The sequence below is a fragment of the Sitophilus oryzae genome, unplaced genomic scaffold, assembly GCF_002938485.1.
Source record: "Sitophilus oryzae breed Bouriz unplaced genomic scaffold, Soryzae_2.0 scaffold_1318_pilon_pilon, whole genome shotgun sequence".
In the NCBI taxonomy this organism is placed as follows: Eukaryota; Metazoa; Arthropoda; class Insecta; order Coleoptera; family Curculionidae; genus Sitophilus; species Sitophilus oryzae.
In genome coordinates this window covers 225,422-250,586 of record NW_022145969.1, presented here as the reverse complement: position 1 = coordinate 250,586, position 25,165 = coordinate 225,422, and the positions used below count along the sequence as shown (strand labels likewise).

At 31.9% G+C, this 25,165-nt stretch overlaps 1 protein-coding gene across 2 annotated transcripts in view; it reads left to right on the top strand.

Moving 5' to 3' along the window:
- LOC115875032 overlaps positions 1-25,165 on the top strand; it is a 115,897-nt gene that overhangs the window by 87,570 nt on the left and 3,162 nt on the right. For both annotated transcript variants that reach the window (XM_030890367.1, XM_030890368.1), the window contains exons 4-6: positions 12,904-12,976; positions 15,340-15,700; positions 19,001-19,233. In XM_030890367.1, coding sequence (XP_030746227.1) covers positions 12,904-12,976; positions 15,340-15,700; positions 19,001-19,233 — 667 coding nt within the window. The remainder of the gene's footprint in view (positions 1-12,903; positions 12,977-15,339; positions 15,701-19,000; positions 19,234-25,165) is intronic.

Below are 25,165 nucleotides of genomic sequence, written 5' to 3'. Positions count from 1 at the left end.
AATGAAATGAGTAACTCTTACTTAATAAAAAAAAAATACAGATCTAATAATAATTTAGGTTATAAAAATAATATAGTCCAAGGGGCAGTGTTTTTTTTGTACTTATTTTCCCAGTGGGACATTAAATGACAATTTGTAAGTCTGGCTAAAATTTTCTGATGGGTTCACTAGATAAAAAACTAAAAACATTCACTTATTTACCCAGTCAGAAATTTGCATAGAATAACATACGGAATAATTCTGTCTATCAGTGTTTGCTGACAGAGAAAATAGGTACTGAAAATCTTCACTGCTTCCTGGACTATTAAATTTTATGTACATACAAAATATCCAAATAAATATATTACAATAAAGAAATATAGCAAAATAAAAACACTAAATCAATACACCAAAACACTTTTACTTTTACACTGGACGCGCGTTTCGCTAACCATGTTAGCATCATCAGCAGATGATTTTACTCCAGTTTATAATCTTAACTTTAGTTTACTCCAGTTTATAATCATCTGCTGATGATGCTAACATGGTTAGCGAAACGCGCGTCCAGTGTAAAAGTAAAAGTGTTTTGGTGTATTGTGGTGATTTAGTGTTTTTATTTTGCTGTTTAATACCAAAGGTTCCAACCCTCAACTGTAATAAAGAAATATAGGTTTACTGGTATCTAGTAAAATAAATTTCTCGGTCAAAATCAATTTACTGTACCTCAGAGATTCATCAATTTCATCATAATGAAAACGATAAAGTAAAAGTAAAATGCTGATTTAAAACATATAAAAATCCAAAATATATTTTAACAAAAAACTGGTTGAAAAGTTCTCTTCGCTTCTTGTCCAACTTTATCTTCCTAGTTCTACGTTTTCTGCAAGATCTAAATAAAACACGCTTAATTTATGTCCGTACATGAAATATGCTACATAATATGAGTATTAAACAATCTTGATTGAAACCTAATAAATAACTTGCCTGAAGATACCGCCCAGGCTTACGTAAATCGCGATTTTTCCACATTTTCTACTACTTGCTTATTACACGAGTCGTTGGAGTATAGGTTTACCATGTAAACACTGGTTTTAGCTTGTAGGTCGCTTATCTTTTCTGTACTAGAAACTTTCTAATGTAGATACACCACTTACTTATGTTAGGGAATATGATACACTTTATATATGATCTTTTTGAAATAAATTTGTATAGTCCAGGAGGCAGTGAAGATTTTCGGTACTTATTTTCCCAGTCAGCCCCCCAGTCCCAAAAACCAATAGCATTATTCGGTATTAGTCCAAGAGCTGGCTACATAAAAAACCTTATCATCGTTACATGGCTAATTTTTTGTGTGAAGTATCCTTTTGTGTAGCCATTATGAAATAGTCATGTCTGCCAGCGCGATCCCGGGGCTTAAATCGGGGGCGGCCAATCGAAAGGATGAAATTTTGACACTAAAAATATTAGATACATGAGTTATAATTGCGAAAATAGCTTTTATTTATTATTAAGAAACGTGGGAAATTGTTGGCAGACACTTTTCTAGTTGCTAAAATGCCGACAGACAACGCGAAAGAGGCATGAAATTTTAAAAATTATTAAAAAATGAAATTTGAAGAATGAAAAAAATTATGGCATATTTGCATGCCGATTGGTGAAATGTCATATTTATTTATTTTAAAAGCCGTATGCAAAAGGGCAGACAAAAAGATCGTGGCTCAATCAGCTGCAGACAGTTATCAAAAGCGCGATATTACTCTATAGCGCTTTATTCAGGGAACGCTGCCCGCCTCATCCATTTAAGTATAGATAAATCATATAATATACGGCAAAATAAAAACACTAAATCACCACAATACACCAAAACACTTTTATTTTACACTGGACGCGCGTTTCGCTAACCATGTTAGCATCATCAGCAGATGATTATAAACTAAAGAGTTTAATATAATATATATAAATATATATTATATTAAACTCATAAATATAATTAAATAAAAGTGTTTTGGTGTATTGTGGTGATTTAGTGTTTTTATTTTGCTGTGTAACACCAAAGGTTCCAACCCTCAACTGTAATATAATATACGATTATATTATAAATATATTTTTTTATTATTTCAATAACAATTTTTTTGTCTGCCCTTTTGTATACGGCTTTTTAAATTAATTAACAATAAACATGTCATTCCACCAACCGACATGCATGTATGCGATGATTTTCTTTTGTCAAAATTCTATGCCTCTTTCGCGTTGTCTGCCGGCATTTCAGCCACGAGAAAAATGTCTGTCAACAATTTTACACGTTTCTTAATAATATATAAAAGCTATTTGGCAATTATAACTCGTGTACCTTATAATATTTTTACTGTCAAAATTTCACCCTTTCGATTGGCCGCCCCCGCGTGTGTGTGCTTTAAGCCCCGGAATCGCGCTGGCAGACATGAATATTTCACAATGGCTACACAAAAGGATACTTCATACAAAAAATTAGCCATGTAACGATGATAAGGTTTTTTATGTAGCCAGCTCTCGGTCTACATGTTATTCTAAGCAAATTTCATATATATGTAAGGAGAGGTTTTCCGATGAGTTGAGGTGGAAAAAGTGTTAGAAAGTAGTACAAATATACTGATCTTTTGTGAGATGTTGTGCATTAAAAAAAATAATCTTGCTAATCTGAGTGAAAAATTGAAATAAAAAATTATTGAATGGCTTACTTATGGCTTTCGTGATTGTAAATGACAACCAGACGTGTATTTTCTATAAAATTATAGTATTATCTATCATGAAATTTTCTTGTAATTTTTGCAATTTTCAAAATGCCGCCAGACTCATTTGTCAATTTCATAAATCAGCCAGACTTGCCTTTGACTATAGGCTTTATATGATAGTGTCAAATAATACGTTAAAGTAAAATTATAGCATATTATTAGTAAAATGGGGAATTTTTTTAGTTAAAAAACATAATTTCTTAATAATATGGCAACATAGGTATTAGATTAAATTTACAAGAAAGAAAATCCAGAAAAGATCTAGTGGTTCTCAAAATTTTAGCTAAAAATCGCTGCTGGAAATTTTGAAAGTAAAATAACCCTGTTATTTTGGACTTATTTGAAAAACGATAAAGAGAAAATAGGTTTCTTTTATCGAGATCTACCACCCTTTAAAATACTTGCACTTATTTCTGCGACACCCTGTATATTCACCCAATGGGAAAATAAGCACAAAAAAAATTCACTGTCTCCTGGACTACTATTTATTATTTCTACTATATTATTCTGACTTAGACTAAAATAGTAAAAGAAGGATATATATTATAAGTGTACCTATATTAGAATACTTTTCTTTAATTATTTTATAGAAGTAGCACACTAGTTGCGAATGGCACACGCAAATAAGAATCTGCATTATTCAAGCTTGACTGAGCGAATCTGAAAGTGAAAATCGGCCTACTAACTGAAACAACATCGCATACGAGATTTCTTATTAAATAATAATGACTTTTTTCATCAGGGTCCCAATTCTAAATCTTTTCAGTGTTTTGAATCATTATGACGATCGCAGTTAGTTCGTTACATTTTGTGTTTTGCAACGTGTCCTGTAGGCTCTCAATTTGAAATTTTTCTCGTAAGATCCACTATCGAAATGTAATAATCAGTTCGAATATCTGAATTGGTAGTTAAGGGCCATTTTGCTAAATGGCAGAGGACGGCATCGGTCATTATAGATACGCCACTGGCTGGTAGTCTTAAATAAGGCATAAATTATGAAAGATCAATTCTTATGTGCCCTGAGGAGCGCTGCTCAGTACACTTTTACTTGCGATCTTTTCGTGACTGGTTCAAATGACTCTAATTTAACAGGTTTTTCAGTTTTACTTTTCAGCTTCTGACCCGTAATAACGACGAGGAAATAAAAGCGAATCTTGGACTTACAATTTCAGTATTTTTTTCATGCATTTCCAACCGGTTGGTTCTCGGAAGTTTCGACTTACTCGCTTATTTTTAGGAAGAAAAAAATAATATTAACGTTTTATGTAAAACTGGCTGAACTCTTTTTTACACAAATGAAAAAGGAAATTAACGCTGTCACATCCAAATTTTGTAAATTAAAATAAACAAAAATTGTAAATATGAATTTTTCAACTGAAGAAAAGCGTGTAGATACTCCCGCATCAATAGAGTGGTTCCAACATGACTTTTATTACGACCCCCCCTAACTCATAATGAAAGAAATGTTAAAAATTATTTACATCATAATTATGCAAACTCAGGAATAGGAAGAGATGGACCAATTGCATGGGCCTCCTCGATTACCTGACCTATCCATTTTGGATTTTTTTTTATGCGGTATGGTTAACAATAAGGTTTACAAAAGAATTTGTGAATTAAGACAGGCACTCGAAGTGGCAGTACGAGAGAAGTTTAATTAAATCCACCGGTCCTTCTATGAGAATAGGTAGTAATTCAGTTTTAAAAAGATGCAACTCAAAACAATGGCGGATTTTCTAAAATAACTTACAGTGTATGCAGTGATATTATTTTTTAAGTTTTAGTTTGTGTAATGTAAATTGTAAAGAACCGTTTATTCTAACTTCTTATAAGTTTTATAAATCATAATAGAATAAGTATACCATGCAATCCAATTGAAATTAATCAAGAAAGATCAGAATTGGCTATAACTAAATGTAACTTTTCTAACATGTCTTGAAACACGTTCTCTAAAAAACGTAACATTCACCGGTTAACGTATCCTCGGAAATATATGGTCAAGAAAAGTTGAACCAATAATCCTACACGCTTTTTTGCATTTGAAAAATTCATTTTTACAATTTTTACTTATTTTAATTTACAAAGTTTGGATGTGACAGCTTCACATTTCCGAGAGCAAAAACTCTTGTTGTTGAGAACTTGTTTCCATGGCTAACTAAGTGAAATTGTTTAAAATTATAAGAATTGGCTATAACTCAGTAATTTTTCGAAGAAAACATATTGTAGCTTATATCGCTGAAAAGCTTAAAAATGGCGCTTTTTATGAAGTCATGGCCAACTATGGTTTCCATTTAAAAAAACATATGTTTGTGTCATATGTCAAAAATGACAGGCTTTAGAAGAAAACGGAGGGCACAGTCTCATTAAGGATGTGATTATCTACAACTTTTATCTGAAAACTTTTTGTCTAAAACATCTTATAATGGAGTTAGGAACAATTTTTAAAATAGCCGAAATTTGTTTTTTTCGAAATATCTAGTAAGCCATGAACTTTTTCAAAAATCTGAGAGGCGCATATTTATGACCCCACAAAACTGCAATTCTTTTCCCATTTAACCGACTCTCTATCTCCAGTAGTTTCCGAGATACCCATAGAGAACATCGTAGGAAACTCACCCTGTATAAAGTACATCGTAAAAGAATTAAAGATAACTGTATTATGATTCTTTCAGTTTAAAAAATGGATTACTGAAAATATTCCAATAATAATTAATAAAAGAGCATGTCTGTTTATTTCGATGAAAAAACAATAATATTTAGAGTCTTTGATGAACTGATCACGATCGCCAATAATCGCCGTTTGCACAAGCTTAACCGGGAAAAAATAATCCAAAATGCGCGCATGTGTTCGGCCGGCTCCGATTTTGTTTTCGACTAAGATTATCAGTGCGTGACAAATCCCATGTACCAACTGAGACCTACATAACACCATAAAGTGAATTTTCAATGCAATTATTTGGGCGAAACTTTCTGACCATGAAGAATGTAACGCAAAGCATATTTTCTTAGCTTTTTTCTTCAGCGACAATAGAAGAAATATCTTTGTACGACTATTGCTTTTAACCGAAGATTTAATTTCTTGGAATATAATTTTACTGTAAAGTCATTTAGTTACTTCTTATCCAGTCGAGTTACTAAGCAGAGATAGCAAAAATCATGATATTAAAAAAACAGATTTTTTTATTTAAACCAAACCAAAACATTATTAAAATCGGATTTCCAAATAATTAAGACCTGCTTTCCAATTAAAGTCCTATCCTAAATGGGTAAATCTTCGTAACTCTGCCTGATACCGATAACATTAACAATTCTACGGTGTCATTTTTCCACATCGGTCACCACCCTCGGCACCCCACTGTCGATTTTGTCAAAAACCGAACTGTCTCAGATTGCAACTGAAATATTTTTACTGATGTGTTATAGAAACATTTTTTAAAGTTTTCTAGGACACATTGTTATAACTTTTACAGTTATTTTTCAATTTATTATAAGGTTTTTAGAAGTTGATTTAAATCACATGATTAAAATTTAAAAAAAATCACTTGATTCAAATCATGTCTGTTTCTAAGTATCTTAGGTATCGAAACCTGGCTGAACTAGTGTGAAATAACAACAACTCACGAACAAAGAAAGTTAATGGGGCAGTTGATCGCGTGCTACGGATATGTCAAAGTGAAGTGTTGCAAAACGATTGATATGTATACGGAGAAAGCCATCGCAATCACTTTAATACAAGAAAATGGATATTTATATTGGATTTCTTCTTCTGAACTATTTTTATAGGTTTGGTGTTTTTCCCATAGCATCCTAGGATTATAATTAAATCTTATCCAAATATAGGAAATATAGGAAAAGTCCAAAGGACTAACTATGCACTAATCAGACCTCCGATTACATCGTGATTGGGCGCGAGCTACTAACGAAAGCCTTGTCTCCAAGGCCGGCTAGAGATTTTGCGGAACAAAACTATTCACATTAGGAGCATTTTGCAAGCTACATAATAGAGTTACGATAACACAAAGTTCTAATAATTATTCCGTACAAAATCTTTTTTTTTTCTTCCTTTATCTCACTATATACTATCAAATTACTTAAAAAATCAAAACGAAAATAATTTGCAAATTATAAGCCATAACCAAAAGAAAGTTTAAAAAAAGGTGTCCGCCCGACGCATTTGAAGTTCTTTAACCCTCAAAAATAAAGCCGACAAGAACATAATCATCAATCAGCGAATTCTTGAACAATCTCGTATATGCCAAGCCCTAATGTTCTGTCCGCTGATTACCAGTTTATTTTTCGAAAAAAGTTTGCATCCTCGACAGATCCTTATCGGTTAGATTGATTATGTTATTATTTTAACAAATATCTTATTTCCAATCTTGAATATTCCAACTACCGTTGATTATAAGGCTTTAGTAATCTCTCAAAATAAGGGTAAAGTTTTTTGAGCTAATTTTTTGAATATGTTTTTTAAATAGTGTCATAATTTTTGTTTTTGTACAAATTTGTTTTCACGTAAGCAGTAAGAAGGTAACGTTTATCAATAAATAACTACTCTCCCAGAGAATATTATGAAAGAAGATGTTTTAATGAAATGTCAAAGATCAGGATTCCTTTACACGCTTGTTTTACCTACATATCCATATGGTTAGGTTACTAATTGATTCATTTCGTAATGCTTGTAACGTACACACCATATTTCACAGTGCCTCCTAGCTAGAATTACTTTTTTAATATTTACTTTTGCATAGAAATATTAAGACTTGACCTACATAAACATCAACATAAATGGCATTTTATTTTCTAAATTTTTTTATACTTATACATACAATATATTTTTGTGCTCAAAAATTCTGACCTTTACATTCATCGCTGTAATGTTATAACCTTTTTTATATTCTTGGATGAGTGATATCTTTAGTAACTTCGTCAAATATTTCTGTTCTATTACACTGCGGCCTTGCTACACCCTGTACAGGCTTGATTTAGCAGTCCTCTAGTTCATTGTTTTTCAATTACAGGGAATTGTAAAGGTACGATCTGTTTAGATAGTTGTGGGCGTCACATAGCCTTGGTTTTGGTGCTATACCTGGAATACGGCAGAAATCTACATACTGTACTGAGATTAGTACGTAAACAAATATATCTTCTGGATTTCGAGTAGTAAACCAGTCTGCTTGAAAGACACTTAAAAAAGTAGTATATATAGAAAGATTTTTGTTTTGAAAGGATATTAAGTACAACAAGTTTGAAAAAGTAATAAATTAAAAAAAAATTACGTGTAACAAAATAATTTTTTAAAATAGTTTTTTACGAGTAACAAGTAGTATTATACGCGTAAAGTAAAAAATTAATAAATAATTTGAAACCCTCTCACAAAATTGGTATTAAAATAGTATCAATATTAAATACACACTGTTACACTACGTATTTTTAAGCCGTTACCACATTTCGTTACCACTAACTCGTGTATCACGGCCAGGGTTGGCATGATTTAAATCAAATGATTTAAATCATTGATGTGATTTTTTTAATTTCAAGTGATTTTTTTAATTTTAATCATGTGATTTAAATCAAAAAATTAATTTTATTGAAACTTTATAATAAATCAAAAAATAACTGTAAAAGTTATACAAATCTATCTTAGAAAAATATAAAAAATAATTCTATAACAGATATAACAGATAATAAATCGAAAAATAATTGTAAATTTTATAAAACTGTATAAAAATACCTATTCATCAATTTAAATGTTGAACCGATTTTTGAAGTAATTTCGTGTGAATCCATAAGACTGCGAAACGCAGGGATTTATTTTCAAATTTATGTGAGTGAATTTTTACTCCCGCTCGCGCGTAAAGAAGTATCATTGAAATCATATTGAAAACAAAATTAAGTGAAATTAAGAACATCGAATTTATTTATAAATAAATCTTAATGTATCCTAAATTAAAATTATATTAAACATCATAGAACTCCTAAAACCTAACTAAAAAAATAAAAATAAACTGCTTACAAGTTTGTAGACAACGCTTAACAATAATTTACGTTTATATCGGTTGTAAAAATTTAAATTGTTCATGTACAGGTTAAAAAATGCATTAAATCCCAAGTATGCCATACTTAAGTGCATTAACACGAAACATAAACATATTTAAAGCACTAAAATCAATGACGATAAAAGAAAAAATACGGCGGACGCCAAAAATCCGACTTGGAAATGGGTTTTCTGAACACGGAATCGGTTCTGTTTTTAGGATGTGACAAAAACAACTAAAGACGCCTTGGCAATCTCGCAAGGCCGTCTACTTTGCCTTCGAAACGAAGAATTTAGCATTTTTTTCACTTCTTCGTACGCTAAATATTTAATTACTGATATAACACCGATTCAAATGCCATTAAAAAATCGGCGTGCGTGAAACCCGGTTGAAATACGGCAAAGAGGACACAATGGCGTCGGTACCAGTCCCCACAATCACCCTGTATATGTAAGTTGCGAAGCTACTTTAAATTTTACCGACTATACAAATCAAGTTCAACAATTGAAGTTCGCTAGACAATTTATGAAGCGTTTTAAAGGGGTCTTTTTTCAGATCGCTATCTATCAGGTCCGATATTTTATTAGACTTTTCAAAGTAGTCTGTGGGCTTACTAGATATACATATATACATATAAAGTCAGTTTACTTAGCATACGACTTTGGTATTAGGTGATAACCCTTTTTTAGAAGGCCTGTTCAGATTTATATCTTGCTCTTTCGCATTTCTATAGATCTTTGTTGTCGAAATAATTTTCTATACGATTGTTCCAATTCTGTTTTATAAATAAGGAGATTTAAAGCAATTATACACAAAAAATATATAGTTATTTGAAAATTGTTCAAAAAATAACAAATGATCAATATATTCGTTATAAAATTGTATAAAAGCGGGTCAAAGAAATCTACTAAGCAAAAAAGGATTATGGAATTCATATGAAATGCATATTTTCTTGCAGCAGCTGATTAATGCAGATTCCATCACTTTCCATTTCAGATCTGCGAGAAAATTGTTGCTCTGAAATATGTGTCAAGAACAAATATATTTAAAACGTCTCAGCAACTATCAATTGTAAATAAATTGATTACGATATTATTTTTTAATCAATAGATTTTTAAAATATATGTACATACCAGGGTTGGCATGATTTAAATCAAATGATTTAAATCAAATGATTTAAATCATGATTTAAATCGTGATTTAAATCAAGTGATTTTTTTAATTTTAATCATGTGATTTAAATCAAAAAAAATATTTTATTGAAACTTTATTATAAATCAAAAAATAACTGTAAAGGTTATAAAAATGTGTCCTAGAAACCTATAAAAAATATTTCTATAACCATATGGAAAAATCACAACGCCCTGTAGAATTGTTAATGTTATCGGTATCGGGGTATAGATTTAGCCATTTAGGATAGGACTTTAATTGGAAATAAGTCCTAGTCATTTGGAAATCCGATTTAAATATTGTTTTGAATTAAAATCAAAAAAATCTGATTTAAATCAAAAAAATCTGATTTTTTTTTAATTTTTTAAAAAAATCATGATTTTTTCCAACCCTGGTACATCCCGTCTTCATATCTATTATCCTAAGGCTATGTATGGATGTATGTATATCCTAACGCAATAATAGAAGCCCTAACGAAACAAGGTATTGCCAGACCTGATAAAATAACTCTTGGCAGTATATACAAAGAAGCCAAAGCAAGATTAATGATATATAAAACAACCCCAGAATTCCCAACAAGCAAAGGAGTTCGACAGGGAAACGTGATATCCCCAAAGCTGTTTACAGCAACACTGCAAGAAATCTTCCGTCAACTGGACTGGACCAACAAAGGATTAAAAATAGATAGAGAATCTGAGCCATCTAAGATTCGCTGATCACATAGACCTAATTGCCAATAGTCCTGAAGAACTAATAGTCCTGAAGCACAAATTAGGTAACGAACTAAATACAGCCAGAATAGGCCAGGGCAGTTAGGTGAAATAATGGCCTTTAGGAGAAGTTTTTGCAATCAAGCTAATTTTTTCACAGATGATAGTACCCATCAATAGTACTCTGTAAGAAAAAGTTACACCTTCTAGGCTTGCTTTTTCCGCCATGTTGAATTAAAGATGGCCGACACAATATTTTTTTAAATACTGTAACTTCCTTGTTTGTCAAAAAGTCGTATACAGGACGACAAAAAAAAAATAAAAACCGATTTTTTAATTTTCGGGAATTTTTTAAAATACATGATAATGCAAAAAAAAAAGATAAAAATGCTATTAATATTCATATTTTAACGCACTTTACACGTTTCAGGTGAAAAAAGTACAAAAAATTGAAAAATTCAAAAAAATTTTCAAAGGTACGTATGAATACATCTCAGGAAATCTACAATTGAAAACTTTTATTCGAAATATCTCAAAAACTATTCTTTTTAGAAACACAGTTTAAATGGGACAATTGTAGGGCTCCACAAGCTCTATCCACACAGGGGTCAACCATCATTTTACAATTTATCATTTTCGAGATATTTAGGATTATTAGATTTTGCAAATTTTTGACTTTGGATCGATTTCGATTCAAAGTCTTTCATTTCGATTCGATACAACACTCTGTACAATATTAAGAAGTAGAAACATTCTCGTTAATGACCACCACCTATGCTCTATCCAACAATGTATAACTAATTACAGACAAATAAAGGATATGGGAGATATTTAAAAGAAGGGCAAAAAAGGAAAATTTCCAAAGAAAAATTAAGGCCAAATTTATTGAACTTTGGTTTGAACACATGGTTTGGGATCTAATTTTGATTTGGCAAATCTTCCTCCCACAGAAGACTCCAGTAATCAACACGTTTTTAGAGTATATTTACAGGTACAAAGCTGGAGAGGAAACGAGTTAGACCCACTTGAGTGGGGGTGGTTTGCCAGTGGCAATGAGCTTTTTCCAGTGACCTAGAAGACCTAGAAGAAGACCAAAGCCGCATAGCCAAAAATAGACAACAATGGGCCTAACTACAAAGAGAGTACCTATCTAAAAATGTGAGGGAGGCGAAATGGTTGGATAAGCTGAAAATGGTGCTGTAATATTTCAGAAGTTCTTTAATTCTCCTGGCACTATTCAAAAACTCATAATTAAAGAACAAAGTTAGAAAACTATAGTATATTTCTATTAGGACAAGTAAATCCAAAATCTTTAATCCTTAATAACATAGTCTTTTGTTCATTCTATAGCCTTTACATTTACAGTACAATTATTATGGGCATAAAAATATGAGCCGACAAATCTATGCAGGTATCGCCGAGTCGCTTTTAGAATCAATAGCTTATCTGCGATCTGTATACTTTTACTTTCTGTCATGAGCCGAGACCATAGCGACCGTTTCTTTTTCGTTTGTGCCGGTTTTATATAAGACAAATTATTTATCTACTGCTGCGTTACAATGACATGCCAAAACAAAATGTGTACCATGCGGCACTGTATAAGGAATTAGCCGATGCATAGCATATTGTCAGGGGACAGGATAAAACCAAAACCACTTGTAAGATATACAACGTATTATAATTTTGTAATGGCTTATTAGCTGTATGACCGCTTCTGTTCCTGATATTTTTTCGATGCCGTATATGGCCGAGCTATTTGTCGGCGCATTTTTGTATTCCAGATGAAATTCAGAGGCGGAACTACACACAAAGGCAGCTCACATCAATTTAAATAAAACAAGATCGGCTCCGCTGATTATACCAAACCCAACTTGAACACAGATAAAAATCCCAAATGTTAATGCTATCTTTCAACGTTCATTTTTGTATAAACATGCACCGAGACCTGCCAACAAGATTTAAATTACAATAAGTGAATTTTTCGAGACACTAATGCCAGTTTTCTTTAAGTATGCACACACTAACCTTCTCCAAGCATTAAATTTCCTAAAACCCATAAACTCTCTTCCTTTAGTGATAATAAAACTCACAGTCGTCGACTTGCGGAAAAGTCTTAAACTAGAATAACTATTTGAGATATTTATAGCTCTACAAATATGAACTGTCAACTGAGTATCAACAAATAAGATGTGTAGATGTAGTTGAAATTACCTAAGTATGTAATTTTTGTTTCAGAATTGGCTTGTGCGGTTTTGACAATCCAATGCGAGACCCAAAAACAGAGGAGTTCAAAAGACACATAGGCCACGTAAGTATTAATATACAGGGTGTCCCAGAAATAAGTGCAAGTATTTTAGCTGGTAGTACAGTTCGACCCCAGAAACATGCCCATGTTGAAAATTTTATATTTTTCTTGACATTTTCTGATAAATATTGAAAAACTTTTGAGTGCCGCTTGTTCATTTTCCCAAAACTTGTTTATAGTGCTGCGAGAGAATGCAATGTTGCCACCTCTCCGTTATCCACATTCTGTATGTTTATAAGTTTTCAAGTTCATCTTTTTAAATTTCCAAAAAAATACTTAAATTAATGTTATTCAATGTAGATTTTTTAATGATTATAGATTACTATTAAGTATAGTGCAACATCTGTTACCGGGTGCGTCTCAAAAGAGGCTCACCCTTATAACTTTTTTATTTTTTCAGTTAAAAAAACGAGATTTGGTATGTTAGTATATGACATAAATTAGGATTGACTGACGTATTCAATTGTTTTCCGTCACTTCCTGTTTCACCGGAAATGACTACAAGTTTTGATTTTTAAATGGCACCCTCGGTATTCTTTTACTTTATTCGATAGAAAATAACAACCAGAATAGAATGACATATCATATGTCAACTTTTGACATTTTCGCATATGGTTTATTTGAAATTATAATTTGCGGTTCGTAATGAAAATTTGACTCGAAATACCAAGTGTGTGGTATTAAATTATTCGTAAAAAAATGTTTTTTCCCAAATATGCTAATGAGCCACCCTCGTTCCATTTGAAAAAAATGAGATATGATTAAAAATACGATTTGAGTATTTTTTAACCGGCCAGGACAAGACACTAAAAACATTAGACAATCAAATCTATTTTTCCAAGGCTTCTTGATTAAGAATTAGTGTTTTTAACATAGCCATGGCACTCTAAATTGAAAATTAAAATAAGTTAAGTAATTAATTTTTTATTAAGCGAGAATGTTAAAAGTTGACACATGATATGTCATTCTATTCAGAATAAAGTAAAAATATACCAAGGATGCCATTTAAAAATCAAAAGTTGTAGTAATTTCCGGTGAAACAGGAAGTGCCCAAAAACAATAGAATACGTCAATCAATCTTAATTTATGTCATATGCTAACATACCAGACCTCGTTTTTTTATCTAAAAAAAAAAGTTATAGGAGTGAGCCACTTTTGAGACGCATCCGGTTATTTTGAAATATCTTTTTCACACTTTCAATGGCAAAGAAAAAATATGTTTCTTTTAACCAGATCTGCCACCCCTTAAAATACTTGCACTTATTTCTGGGACACCCTGTATATGCCACAAGTAGAAATAATCGTATATCATAAAGAGTTCCGTTTCGGTTTTATTTTTAAATCTTATCTGAAATGATCCAGTAAAAAGTGAACTGGCCTGTAATCTGGCGATCTATGAAGCCAAAGGCTACTCTTTACCGGTTTGCTCGCCATAATGTGTTTATTACGCCTAATAGTGGCTAATTATAAATATTTGTTTTGATGTTTCAAGGTGTGTTCAAGAAAGTATGCTGCCGACTGTGTTAATTGAGAAAAAATATTTGACATCTATTTATTCGCGTGTCGTTTCACTTTTCAATGTCATTTACATAAAATCGATGTGCTAACTGAGCATGAAGTCCCTTGTCGGCATTTGAGAGAGATTTTTAGAACTTGCCGCTATAAAAAACGGATATAAGTCGGGTCTTTTTATTACTTCAGTTTATTTAAGGAATTAAAAATGCCTAGGCAACTTCTTTATAAGGAAGAATCTTCCTAGCAAATGGTTTTAAGTGAATTTATCAATACACTATTCAGTTAATTTCTCTAAAAGTTCTTCCAAATCAAAAATAGGGTTCTAAGTATCGTATTGACGTAGATAACCAATGGACATTTCCTAACAGTGATGCTTAACCTTGGAGGGAGTAGCTGGCATCGTCCTCAGCTCGTATAAACAAAAGTACTTAATAAATATAATTAGAGCCGAGTTAAATTTATCCAAGTACAAAGCGTATATTGTCGGGAGACACGCAAAGACTTTTTTAATTGCCGTTTAAGACTAGCAGATTTGTCCTAGTAGCCTGTATCTTGGCTTTCTTGCCGTGTCTCGCTAGTACGGGGGCTCCTTCATTATTTCACTCAGATAAAAATAACAATACAGGGTGCTTCTTAAGTAATTAGATTAAAATCTTATTGTTCTGTCGATCTATTCCACCTAACTAACGCTACTAAATTTTCTCAATAGCTTAAGTACTTCGAATCGCTCGTCATTGTCTAACATGGATGTCTTTGGATGAACGCAGCAGTCAGTGTTGAAAAAAAATAACTATTTTATTTTGTAGATTTTCTTACAGTGCAAGATTAACTGTTTTTGATTTTCTTTACAGGGTGTGAAAATAAAAATGGATGATGCTGGGAACATACTAATCAAGCGAGTATCGAAGTGCAACGTGTATATCAAAAGTACGGGACAAGACGACGAAAACGCAATAGGAAACGAAATTTTGAAACTGACCAATTCGGCGTTAGAGCCAGAAAAACCCGTCAAGTTGTTTGACATGAAGAAATTCCAGTCAAATGTGAACAGGGAGTTAAGACGGGCATACCCCGACCGCAGGAGACTGGAATGTCAATGTCTTAGTGCAATAGCATTTGTTAAAAACGAACAAGAACTGTTGGAATGTCCTATTTGGGTGCTCATTATCAATGTGGTCGCCATGGATATGTTGAAATCAAAACTACCACCAGGTAGGTATTAAAATATTTAAATCTTGCCCTTGAGAAAATACTAACGCTCTTTAATAATATTGTTGAGAAATAATTATGGTCACAATATTATCTAAAAAAGAATAAAAAAAATAAGAATTTCAAGAAGTGTTAGTGGTTCCGAAGAGGCGAACATGTCAAATAACAATATACCGTTAATTTATGGTAGTGAAAAAATGGCAATGCCATACATCATTAAAATAAATACTACGTAAATGCAGGTCTGTGGCATTGTAGTTGTGCAACGCGCCGGAGATGTATCGTAACAAATTCATTATGATCGTGGGGCAGTTGGCACAAAAGCTTTTCTTGCGGTTTCCAGTAATGCCTCATTTTTCTTCTCTAGAAGCTGCTCTGAAGCGCTCAAGAAAACTACCATGGGAGACCTTTTTTCAGGTTGCGCTTTACCTTTTTTCGCGCTTTTTGACAGACGCTCAGTAACTACACCGGCTGTATTATTATTATGATTTATATGCTCGGGTACTAAGAATTATACATGGTGATCCTATGTAATATAGTATAGAATTCCTTATTTTATTATTTCTCTATCTACGTTTAGTTTTTTTTTAATTTGGTACGACTGATATCGGTGGTGGAAAAAAACCTGTAAAACCGTCTCAGATACTGGCTTCTGTAAAAGTCCTCAGACTATAATAAATAATATAATAAATAAATAAAGCTTTATTGTACAAAAAGCCAAAATAGCTTCATCGACAAAGCATTTAAAAAACAAACAAAAGTACAAAAAATATACAAAAAAAATTACATTAAAATTCACAATTGTTGAAGATTAAACATCAATAAAAAATGACAGTTGAGGGTTGGAACCTTTGGTGTTACACAGCAAAATAAAAACACTAAATCACCACAATACACCAAAACACTTTTACTTTTACACTGGACGCGCGTTTCGCTAACCATGTTAGCATCATCAGCAGATGATTATAAACTCAGTTTATCTCAGTATATAATCATCTGCTGATGATGCTAACATGGTTAGCGAAACGCGCGTCCAGTGTAAAAGTAAAAGTATTTTGGTGTATTGTGGTGATTTAGTGTTTTTATTTTGATCAATAAAAAAGTCGTTTACCGCATAAAGGGCTCTCTCCAGTAAGTACGATTTCAGAGCTTTGCTAAATGCGGGAAAGAATGAAAGCGATTTGATATCCAAAGGCAGATGATTGTACATTTTTTTGGCATTGTACAGTATTGAGTCTTTAACTAGTTCTGAGCTAGGGGTTGGCAGATAAAGATCGTGCTCCGCATTCCTAAGTGGATAGTTGTGAGGTAGCCTTTCGAGAATAGCAGATATGTGCTTGCGGATTAAGCAAACGGATTAAAAAATGAATAAAGAAGGAAGAGTCAGTATTTTAAAATTTTTAAAGAAATTCTGGCAGTGAGTTCTACTGTTCAGTCCCAATAAATACCGAACTGCTCTCTTTTGAAGTTTGAAAATACGATGAAATTTTGTCGCGCAGCAAGTACCCCAGAATGGAAGAGCATAACGAAGATGCGACTCAAAAAGGGCATAATAGACCATTCTAGAGGTTGATGAGTTAAGTTCCTTAGACACTGATCTTAGCTCAAAACAGGCAGCGCTTAGTTTCTTTGATAAAGCTTCGATGTGCAAGTCCCATTTTAACAAGTTGTCTACAACAAGTCCTAAGAATTCAATAGTGGTTTTATTAAATACAAAACGTTATATAGTACTTTTATATGACAAAACTTTAGTTTTTAACTTTTTAGACTATATGATATGTGATATGAATTATAACTCAAAAAAGGGGTCACTCCCATACAATCTACAAATACGTCAGTCAGCTTAAAATAATTATACTTTGTAAGTTTCCCTTTAATCTAAGAAGTATTAAACCTGCGCAAATATATAATTAGATCGAAATCTGGCAGACCTTGAACTGTGGGTTTTTTGCGAATTATCACCTGCTCCACCCTGTACCATTTAATGTAAAGTATCAAAACGGCCTTAGAACGACGGACGCAAAAAAAGGTCCCAATGCCGTTTAATTTTTGTTGGCGCGCACAGGTATTTGTAAGTTTAATTTAAAGAAGTATCAGAATTCTGATGAGGCGCTGATAATGCAAAGCCTACCGAATGTTCATTATAATCGCAACAAGATTAATTGCAGACCTTTTCAAATGCGCGAAAAAAAACGAACAAACACCGCTTGTTAATAATCGGTGTTTAATTAATACACGAAACGTCGTACACGAGAAAAAAAATACCCTGTATGCGTGGTTCGATTTTTTTTTCTTATTAATAGGCATTAAGGGTTTTTAAAAGCTTAATATGGAATTTAGTGAAGAAATGAAAATTTAGAGAAAAGAAAATGAATATTTTGAGAACTTTTAAAATGATAAGCAGCAAGAATTTAAATGATTTTAACTAGGCCAGCAGCCATAAATATATTTTTTTCAGTGTACCCACAACAAATCAAAAATTAATCTTTTTAATTCAATGAGACGCCTCCTCGCGCAAGAGAATACACGATACAGCGTTTGCTCTTGCTTCAATTTCAACACGATTTTCTCTCAGGTTTTTTTTAATTTAGATTACACAAGTTTCTATTGTTTGGCGAAAAAATGCGACGTGATATAACACTACTGTAGCATCGACCCACTGTTTTTTTTTCGCTACTAATCTTTGATCGCATGAATTCCATCATAAAATAGTAAAAATGAAATTGTAAAATTTTGAAAATTTCAGTATTTGTAGATTTCCTGTATATACAGGGTGAGTCTTTAATAAGTGCAAATCTTTTTAGAGCTAGTAATTTGAACCACAGAAATACGATTATGAGGTTTTTTTCGCCAAAAAAAAATGGAATTTTTTGGATTTTTTTTTAGTTTTTAGTTAAAAACATAATTTCTTGATAATATGGCAACATACAAGAAAGAAAACCCAGGAAAGCTCCAGTGGTTCTCAAAATTTAATCAAAAAACTTTTTTTTTGAAAATTTCAAGATCAAATAACTCGGTTATTATGGACTTAAAATATCTGAAAAGGCGGTAAATCGAGATCTACCAGCCCTGAAAATATTTGCACTTATTTAAGACACACCCTGTATATTTTATGTGTATCTTTTTGTAAAAAATCGAGTTTGGAACACCTCCTTCTGAAAAAAATATTAATTGTTAAAACTTTGCCCACATCTTAAGAATTAGTGAATAACAAGTCCAAAAATTGTCAAATCTTGAACTGCCTTTCAAAAATACCAAAAAATAAACTTAGGATAAGCTAAAGATAATAATCTCCCTTTTCAGTACAACGAGTAATGGATATAAAGAACAGACCACGCATCCCCATACCCGACGAAGATCCCTACAGCATTGCCGGAAACGGAAGCGGCTCTTCCGGAAGTTCCGGTTTTGCGGGAGGCAGCGTTGCCGCTACCAGAGAACAGTTGATGCTCCAGAGTCAACAGCACGCTCAAAGACGAGGCGATAAGCCTCCAAAATTACCACCTAGAGATATGTACCCGCACGATATACCTAAGGTAAGAATAAACCTAAATCACGAATAATTAAAATTGACGTAATTCATCGAAGATCCACTCATTAATCAAAATTATTAACGTAGCGTTTACGGGCTTTAATAAAGTTAATAAATTAAGTCCTAAAGTGTTCTTATGAAGATGGATGCCAGTGTGCTCCATTTTTTAATGTATGTACATACATTAGTGACAATACGTGATTTATCTGCGAAAATAAAGCCATTCAGCTACCTTGAACTGGCTCAGCGTGAAAGATTTTTATTAATGCAACAATAACAGTTATTTATTAGACCATAATGGGCCATGAAATGGCCTAAGAAGGATGGCAAACGCACAAAAGACGCCATCGATCTTGTGCGTGCTTCTGTACGTGCGTTATTTTAACTCGGCCAATTAATATATCGCGAAAAGAAAAGAAGAAATCGAATTTAACTTATGAGACGGCTCTATAATTTTGTCCAAGGCTGTACGCTAAATAAGTCATGCAAATTTTATCATAATTAACTATAAAATAAAACGTCTTTCAGGCGGGATTGCTAAGAACACGCATATTGTATGAGTTAACCGATGAAATTTATAGACTAGAAAACAAAACGGCTTATGTAGAGCAGTATTTTTTCTTAAATAAACTAGATTTTAGTAAAATACTCGGCCAATCAATACAACGCATTCGAACAGGTGTTGTTTAGAAACCGACTGTCATTGCAGCGCTTATTTTGTTCTTTCACCGTTTTAACAATGTCCTATGAAAATTTATTACTGTTTTTTCTACTTGAAGAGAAAACCAGCGATTTTTAAATTGTTTATACAGCGTGTATTCTTAAACAAAATTCATTCTAAACATTCCAAACACCCTGTATAAAAAATAACTATAGTTTCGAAGATCACGCATATTAAAATCATATAATCCATTTTTAAACTGCTAATCCACATATTCATAGAACTTTAATAATACAGTAAATAAACGGTTGTTTCACGCAACTCTTTCATTAGATCTGATAGATGCAGTCTGATTTCGGAATAAAAAAATATTCTTCTTTAAAGAATTTTCAAAACCACACCCCAATGTTTGTTCCTTAACAATAAAATATAGTCATCTAAGACGCTCTTTATTCAAATTACTTGGATACATGGGTCGTATCTTCTGAAATCAATAAAGCTTTTTTAGCAACACCTTGTAGACACGGTTTTTACATCAGCCGTTGAAAAACATTGTAAAAAAGAGCAACTCCTACGTAGGAAGGTTCCAGCAAGGGTTCGTCTAAGCTATTTTTAGACAGAGACTAGTTTAAAGAAGGCAAAACAAAATATATATAAAGTAGCAGATAGTTAGTTGGCAATAATTAACCCCGATAATATCGTTTTGTGGCATGTATGTAAGTGCTGACCAATTATTTATGTGTTTATTATAATGGAGTAGGTGTTTTGAACCTTTCAACTCCTTCCAGCGAGCTTTACAGATCGAGAATCGCCCTGAAATGCATAACAGTTTGTTAAAACTGACGATACTTGCCGATATACAGAGTCCACACTTATACATATACAGAGTGAGTCTTAAATAAGTGCAAATATTTTTAGGGGAAGTATATTTCCACCCCAGAAACACTATTATGAGGTTTTTTCGCGATTCTTTTTTGAAAATTCGAAATATTTTGAATTTTTTTTAGTTAAATACTATACTTTCTCGATAATATGGCAACATAGGTAGTAGATTAAATTTACAAGAAAGAAAACCCAGAAAAGATCCAAGAATTTTTTTTTTGGAAATGTTCGAGGGTCTTAAAAAAAATTTAAAAAATGACCATAAAATTTTGAAAATGTCAAAGATTGTAGGAAATTTTATGTAGATTCAGAATATATACACCTTTGCAGGGTTAGGTATCTTGGGCTTAGTGAGAAAATTAATTTTGTGGACTCTTGTTTTTCAGCTATTCTTGATAAAAGGTTAAAACGTCTCCTACGCCCATTACCCGTAAAACTGCAATGGCCTATATTTTCTTATTCTACACCTTTTAGTTAGTAAATAACAGCTATTTTAACAAAATCGGTGACATGATGAAAATTGCCAATTTTCACGACTATATACAGGGTGTTTCAAAACAAATGCGAAAAACTTCAGGGGGTGATTCCTTGTTCAAAATAAAGGGTAGTTTGCTTTATAAACGTTGGGTGAAAAGTCAACCATTAGGGAGATATCGCGGTACAAAGATGGCGGAAAAATAATGTTTTTATTTTTTATCTTGAAAACGAAAAGACATAGACTAATGAAATTTTACGGAAGCATTACTGTTATGAAAATAAACTTTCTGGTAATTTTTTAACTTTTTTAAAATGAGTGAAAGGGGTTGAAATAAACTACCCCTATCATTCTTGTTAATGAAATTTAAAGAAAAATCTTATCAAACACATGCAGAAAAAAATAATTTTGATAGTTTAGTTTATTTAGAAACTTTTTTATCTCTTGTGTTTTTTTGATAAAACTCACCGATTTGAAATTAAAAAATAAAATGTAAAGCATTACATGTCAGGACAAAAAACATTTTTAGATCAAGAATCTAGTGGGCAGCTGTAATTTTTTTAGGAAAAAATCTAGTCGGCCGCTGTCACTTTTTAGGATGTTTCTAATATTGTTTTATTTGACATTACCCTACTGCAATACGTTATTATCTAGATTATTATTATTATCATTATTATCACTAGATTCTTAACACACACTTTCAGGGTTTGTAGCAAATTTTATGTACTTTTAGAAAGCATAAAAATATTACAGCTTAAATACTACAGTTTTGTGAAAAAAAAAATTCTGAATCCTTATTTTTGAGCGATTTTTGATGGTTAAAGCTTTGCCTACATCTAATATACCGTACTCCTAAGGTCATAATAGTCTATATTTTCGTTTTCTACGCCTTTTATTAATAAATATAAGTAATTTTATCAAAATCGGTAATATGACCAAAATATCCAATTTTATATGCTAAAATTAGAAGCTCTTAGAAAACTAGTAAACCTAAATCATAAAATTTTGAATTTTCTTAGGTGTATAGAAAATTCTATGTACTTTTACTAAATATAACAATATTAGGACTTATAAGTGCTCTGATTTTGTAAGAAAATCGATTTTTCGAACCCTTCATAATAATGAAAACTCTACCTACACATCTATAAGACCGTACCTATGTTACGAGGTAAAAAAAGGAATTGTCCGCATCTTAATCTACGCTAATAGATTTATAGTTGGGTAACATGATACGTTTGTTGGCGCAATGTTTCACCCTGTAGCCACGACACCGACTGGGTGTTAAAGTAATGTTTCGTCGACTACAACAAGACGAAGCCAGGTAAGCAACCGGGTTTCTATCGTTCGAGATCTACAAAATAATTTTGCTTTGTATACATTTGCAATAATGTGATATGTACTGCCGATGGGATAGACCTTTACATCACCACGACTTGTAGACGATTTTTACGCAGCTTAAAGAACTGTTTCGACATGGAATTGTTCATTGTTTTTCGACTTATAACTGACTTAAAAACCAGATGAAATTTACATATAATAATTCAAATGAAAGTTATACTCAAATATTTCGTGTATTTTACCAAAAAAAGTATGCTAAAATCAATTAATTATTGCCTAAGATCCGTACTTTCTCGGTGCTTCATAAAATTGTTAATCAACGGATTTGTCTTGGTAGCTCTTTTTTATCGCCATTGCAAATTGGATTCTGTAGAAGAAATCAAACAGAATTTGAAATGGATTATTTATGAAAGTGTTTATTCTTATCTCTAATAATTAATTCAGTAACAATGCAAACCGGTGACTTAGCAATAATTTTAAACTACGGAAATATATGCACAATATGACTGTAATGATTGTTAAGGCAGTGTTGGTTATATAACTATTATTAACTAATATAATCTTTCCAAGAATAATATTGGATGGAGGGATTTTACAAGACATATCTTGCTAATTATAAACATTATACCGGGTGCGTACTTTTTTTATTTTTTCAGATAAAAAAAACGAGATTTGATATGTTAGTATATGACATAAATTAGGATTGATTGACGTATTCAATTGTTTTCTTTGATTTTTAATGGCACCCTCGGTATTATTTTTAGTTTATTCAAGAGAAAATGACACTCTGAATCGAATGACTTATCATATGTCAACTTTTGACATATTTGTTCATAAACAAATTGTATTTTAAATTTCAATCTAGAATGCCATTGGCTGTGTTAAAAACACTAATTTTTAATCAAGGAGCTTTGGAAAAATAGATTTTTATCGTCTAGTGTCTTATCCTGGCCGGTTAAAAGATGTCCAAATCGTATTTTTAATCATATCTCAATTTTTTCAAATGGAACGAAGGTGGCTCATTAGCATATTTGGAAAAAGCATTTTTTATGAATAATTTGATACCACACACTTGGTATTTCGAGTCAAATTGTCGTTATAAACCGCATGTTATAATTTCAAATAAACCATATGTAAAATGTCCAAAGTTGACATATGATATGTCATTCATTCAATGCCGAGTGTCATTTTCTATCGAATAAAGTAAAAATATACCGGGGGTGCCATTTAAAAATCAAAAGTTGTAGTCATTTCCGGTGAAATAGGAAGTGACCGAAAACAATTGAATTCGTCTATCAATCCTAATTTATGTCATATACTAACATACCAAATCTCATTGTTTTATCTGAAAAAATAAAAAAGTTATAGGGGGTGAGCCACTTTTGAGACGCACCCGATATAAAAACAAGAATTTCTGCGTTTATTTGTTGTTTTAGTAGAGAACTATTTGCTATACGTAAAAAAACCATTTGTTACACGCAAAAAAATATTTTTTACACGTAAAAAAATATTTTTTTAATTTATTAAGTTCTAATAATAATGATAAAAGTAGAGCCAGGTTATAATAAAAGCGCATACAATTTCCTAGAAACCCTGAAATTTTCGTCATTTTAGGACCAAAGTTACAACTTTTCTTACTATATTTTCCACATGATTTAATAGACAGATTTAAAATTAAAATTAAACTTTAAATTAAAATACGTTATCTTCAAAACTCTACAAATAACATTATTTTCGATAATATAAAATTATTTCATTGATCTGGAACGATACAAAGTCGTTGCCTACTTGATTTCGCCGACAAAAACATTATTTCCACGCCCAGGCAACTAGATACAGGGCGAAACATTGCTTAAATGAAAATATGTTGTTTCTTAACAAGAGTCTTGTAGTTGCGAGTTTATTAGTAAGCACTGGCTCTTTTAGTAATTTCTCTTTGCATGTACATGTCGTTAAATCTACGTCCATTAACAATGTACAAGTTCGACAAGAATTTCTGCGTTTATTTGTTGTTTACTGGCCACCAATTTATTTACGCTGACTGTCTAATGGCCGATGGTGTGTCTAAATTACTTCATTAAATGGTCTTGTTGCTGCTGTTATGTTCACCGCCAAGAAAACATTATTTTATCATTTATATTTGCATATATCTTTAGAATATTTTTAAACTGTTTGTTAACAACTATTGCTTTTTTGATTTTACAGAAATTAAATGGTTAAAATGTTGTCTACATTTATGCCAAAAAGACTGTAGTATGAGTAATGAGTGTGAGTTATTTGAATAAAAGTAAAAAAATATCTGTTCTCGAGGGTCTCAAAAAAATAAAAAAAAATGGTCATAGAATTTTGAAAATTTCAAAGATTGTAGGAAATTTTATGTAAATTCAGAATATATACACCTTTGCAGGGTTAGGTACCTTGGCTTTGTGAGAAAATTAATTTTGTGGAACCTTGTTTTTCAGCTATTTTTGAGGAATGTTAAAACGTCCCTTACGTCCATTACTGTTCTTATAGGATTACAATGGCCTATATTTTCTTATTAATTTAATACACCTTTTAATTAGTAAATAACAGCAGTAT